We start from the raw sequence: 4691 nt of genomic DNA, 5'->3' as shown, positions 1-4691 counted from the left end.
CAGAGTACAGGTTTCTGTCCCGTTCTCCCCTCCCCCACCACTCACGCTCGCTCAGAATGACAGATGAGGAGAGAGCTAGGGCTTGGAGTCAGGCGGTCCTGGAATCAAGGCCAGCTGCTGCCTTTTCCTGGCTGTGTGACCTTGGAGAAATCACTACACCTCTCGGAGCCGAGACTTTGCCTCCTCACCTGCCCCAGGGAGGTGTGATACCTGCTTGGCTCGCCTCACTCTGGTCAGGTGAGATTTAAGAGAACTGTTGACAGGAAGCCCTGTGTAGAGCAGGAGGAGGTAAGGGTGGCAGGTTAGGCAGCTGCCTCTCACCTCCCGTCCGCCCTCCCTGGGTGGGCCCAGCCCTGCCCTGTTCTCCCTGCCCTCCACAGAGAGCCTGAGGGCTGCCTGGGGCAGGGCAGGAAGAAGGGCAGGGAGTGAAGGGGGTGTCTGTGCTTATCACTGGCACCTCCAGGCCTACGAGGATTTCTGAGCCCTGCAGAGTAGGACGTATTGGAGGAGGAGCGGGTGCTCCAGGTGGGCCTGGAAGACGGCGGTCCCTGCCATCGTGGGAACTTTCAGCCTAGGATTTGGTTTGGGTGTAGCATCTACCTTCCCTGGGGATCCCCAAAGCTGGGCCAGGTTTGTACTTGGGAGGGAAATGTATCAAGCTGCCAACTTGGGGATGATGCTGTGACTCAGAAGCCTCGGGCATCTGTTGGCAAGAAACGGCCCCGTACTCCTGCTGGAGTCTGGTTTAGAGCAGGATCCAGAGATGTTTCGTGCAGATTCATCTTGATCAACCTCATCTCTGGCCAGAGATCTGCTGGGCACGACCACGGGGCAGGGGGATATTCTTCGGCTGTTTACAGAGCATCTACTATGCAGGGGCTGTGCGAGCATCTAAGTCCCCCCAACAACCCTGAGCAGAAGCCGTAGTGTATCCAGAATGGACCTCCAGATGGCTTCCCATGGCCCTGAAATGTCACTGCAGGCTTTGCCAAGCCTGCTGGACTCCCTCCTGCCAACTGCCCAAAAGTGTAGGTTATCGGTCTCATTAGCAGACAAGGAAACAGGCTCAGGAAGATTAAACAAGTTGCCCCAGGTTTCCCAGCTAAGTGGTAAAGGCAGAATTCAAACTCCGGCCTACCCGACTCCACATTTGGGGCTCTTTGCTCTATACCACCCTAGCCCTGCCCTCTGGGCGCTTCCGGTCTCATGGGGCGCACACTGGCCATGGCAGGGGCATCTGGTCAGCAGTCGGGATGAGAGCGGGTACAGGGTCAGGGAGGGCCTGGCTGATACAGACTCTTCTCCTTGAGGCAGGCGTGGACGGCATCGCCCAGGCATACTCAGCTTGCCTGCCCCACATCCGCTTCTACGGTCCCACCAATTTCTCTCCCATCGTCAACCACGTGGCCCGGTTTGCAGCCCAGGCCATGCAGCAGCAGACGGCCACGGTGAGTAGGCAGCCACCAGTGTGGATGTGCCGGACAGGGCTGGCACTGGCGGGGCCAGACTGAGGTCCATCCTTCCCACCCGCCCCCCTCCGCCGGGCTGTCCCGCTGCATAGTCTGCCTTCCCTTGTTCTAAAATCCTAGATGCCCCCGCATCTCAGTTCACATGCAGGTATGGTTAAGGGAGTTGGACCAAGCTCAGCTTGACTGGTCCTGGCCTCCTGGAACACAGACCTGAGGTGGACGCAGTAGCAGGCCCAGTAGGAAACAGAGCTACAGTCGATGGGGCGTGCCTCCCCAGGGCAGCGGGTGCACATGGAAACTAGGAGGAGGGGGCCTGCCACTCTAAAGGTGACCCTCGGGGCCACCTAGTCCCAATGGAACAACCCCCGTCTCACGCTGAGGGCCAAGGAACAGTGTGGCCCTGGCCTGGCCTCGTCCCAGGCATCTGTGTCCCTAGTCTCCCGCCCCCGAGCCCTCTGCTCGATGCCAGTATCGGGGGGTTCCAAAGGTCACCTTCTCCAGCTCCCCCGCCGTCCACCAAGGCCTGCCCTGGCCTCGCTCTGTAGTGTGAGTTGGGGACTGTCCTCCACCTGCCCAGGTCCTGCGCCCAGTCCCCCTATTAGGGGCCTCACTGAGGCTGGGAGCCCAGGAGCAGCCTTGGGGTGGTGGAACCTGGCCTGGAACTGAGGAGACTGGGGTCTGGCCACCGTCCCCCGGGACACCTGTACAAACTGTTAGCCCTCCGCCCCAGGCTTCCTCCCTCTTCGAAAGGAATGGGTCACTGCACAAGGGCCAAAGTCCTTCTAGACCATCCTTTTCACTCCCAGAATAGTATCTCAAATTCACCCACTCCCCACTTCCCCATGGGAGGGTCCTTTTAGCAGCAGATATCAGAGCCTGCCCCTCCCTGTCCTTCCTCAGCGACTGCCCAGCCCTTCTGTCACGGCCATTCCGCCGCTGACCTCTCTTCTGTCCCTTGGACACGCCATGCTTGTTCCCTCCACAGAAATTTTGCTCTGCCATCTCCTCTGCCTGGAGGTTCTTCCCTGACTCCGCTTGGCTGGTTCCCTCAGGGTCCCTTCCAGGGCCCCTCTCCCGCCCCCCGCCCCTGCCCTCTTTCCTCGGCCACCCGCCCGGAGTCCGTCTCCTGCCTCCTCTTTATTCCCATCTTAACTTGGATGACATCTCCTTCACGTGCTTGGTGTCTTGTCTGTCGTGCATCTCCCCGTTGGACTCTTGGCCCCACGGGATGGGCTGTGTCTGTGTGGTCGCTGTCATCTGCTTGCTGTGGGCTGGGGGCAGTGCAAGGAAGTGGGAGGAGGTGACTCTCCCAGAGGGAAAGGGACGTGGTCCCACTGGGACTGCCTGGAGGAGAGAGGCATCTACTTGGTCCCTAGGGCGGCGGACGTTGGCGGTTGGCAGATGGCAGCAGAGGGTCTGTAGGGAGGGGGACGTGGGGTCAGCCTGCCAGGGCTGGAATTTCGCCCTTGGCCCTTCCTCACTGTGACGTGGGCAAATCACTGAACCTCTCGGAGCCTCAGTTTCGTTATCTGTCCGGTGGGTACACTAACAGGACCTGCTTCAGAGGGGTTAGGAGTACATGAAATGATGCAACCCCTGGCACCCAAAGACATCTGAAGGAGAGAGGACGGGTGGCAACAAGCTCCTGGCAGAGGCCCCTGGCAGAGGGAACCACGGAGGCCAGGGACAGGCAGGAGGGAGGTCGATGGGTGAGGGGCAGCAGTGAAGGAAAGCAGTCCTGGTCTCTTCCGTTTGGGGGAACGTGATTGTGATTGGCCCTGTGGTGGCAGCTGAGGGCCTGAGACCAGCCCCTTCCTAGCTCTGAGCCTACTTCCTTTATGAATGGGAGAAGTTAAGCCCCAGGCGTGCTGTGAGCATCTGGGGCAACCTGACTGGGACAGTGACTGGGAAAGGCCTGGGAGTGCCTTTTGATAAAATTCCTAGAGGTGGGGGTGCCAGGAGGAGGAGGCTAGAATTGTTCCTTGCTTGTGGCCAGCCAGGCTCTTGTCCCACCCAGTCTATTATCTGCCTGAGCCAGCTTTCAAAGGAATGGAAAAAGACCTGCATCCCTGTTTAAGGGGGAAAAATGCCAGGTGAGAGCAGGAATGAAGCCACTATCTCTCTCCAGGGCCCTTTCACCTGCCATGCCAGGTAGGACTGGGCAGGAGGCAGGGTCCTGGGGTGCCGTGGGCCTGTGCCTGCCGGATCCTAGGTCTGCAGGGGCCCTGGGCCCTGGAGAAGGCCAGGAAGGTGCCTTCATGTTCTGAGGAACAACTGCTGAGGGCCCCCAGAGGGAAGGACTTGGCCCTTTCTCTGAGCAAGTCTGAGTTCTGACCAGTTCTAACCCTCTTGACACTGCAGCTACTTTGTGTGACCTGCTCCACCCTACCTGGGGAGGTCGTCTTCCCAGCTCGCTCACCCTGGGGAGGCACTGTCACCCACCCCAGCTGTGCGACCTTGGGCCATCTCTAAGCATCTCTGGGCTGCAGGAGTGGGGCCTGGTCTCTATTGGCCCCTCCCACAGGATGTCCAAAGAGCTGGTACCCACATGTCTCCGCCTCCTGCCTGTACTCTGTCCCATGACTCACCTTGCATGGAAGGTGGGAGAGGTGGGGCTGTCTGAGGGTTCAGCCCCAAGCTCTGGAAGCCCGTCAACCTGGTTCAAACCTTGGTTCCCCATTTCCTGGCTGTGTGACTCGCAGCAGGTTGCTTAAGCTCTTCTGAATCTGTTTTCTCACCTGAACAACGTAGACGATGGAACAGTACCTGCCTAAGAGAAGCTTTGTGAGGATTCAGCCAAATCAGCACATAAATTGCTCTGCACCGTGCCTGACACATAATAAGCACTCAATGAACGTGGGTGGCTGAATCTTCTGCGGACACCCCTTGGGCCAGCATTTGGTGATGCCGAGCACAAGAAAAAAATTGATGAAATTAACTGATGCTTTTATACAGTTGTTTTTTGGGGAACACTTGGTGTAGCGTCACCCTCCCTGTCCCCAGACATACCCACACGCATGCACACCCACGTACAGGAAATCGAGAGCAGGTGGTAGGAAGTGTTGCTCCAGGCAGGGCTGTACTCTCTCCGTTCATTCATGTGACATGTCTTTACCAAGCATATGCCGCGTGGCACTGGGGGGACTGTGATGCACAAGATAATGGCCTCTGTGCTCCCAGAGCCCACAGTCCAGTGGGGAGCCAGGTGAGGAAGCTGCAGCT

At 58.7% G+C, this 4691-nt stretch overlaps 1 protein-coding gene across 1 annotated transcript in view; it reads left to right on the top strand.

Moving 5' to 3' along the window:
- CPNE2 (copine 2) overlaps positions 1-4691 on the top strand; it is a 25995-nt gene that overhangs the window by 16065 nt on the left and 5239 nt on the right. Inside the window, exon 12 of the mRNA XM_023530633.1 lies at positions 1315-1448. Coding sequence (XP_023386401.1) covers positions 1315-1448 — 134 coding nt within the window. The remainder of the gene's footprint in view (positions 1-1314; positions 1449-4691) is intronic.

This window comes from Pteropus vampyrus, unplaced genomic scaffold, assembly GCF_000151845.1.
Source record: "Pteropus vampyrus isolate Shadow unplaced genomic scaffold, Pvam_2.0 Scaffold51, whole genome shotgun sequence".
In the NCBI taxonomy this organism is placed as follows: Eukaryota; Metazoa; Chordata; class Mammalia; order Chiroptera; family Pteropodidae; genus Pteropus; species Pteropus vampyrus.
Note: the sequence above shows the minus strand (reverse complement) of the source record. Positions and strands in the feature narration are given on the sequence as shown.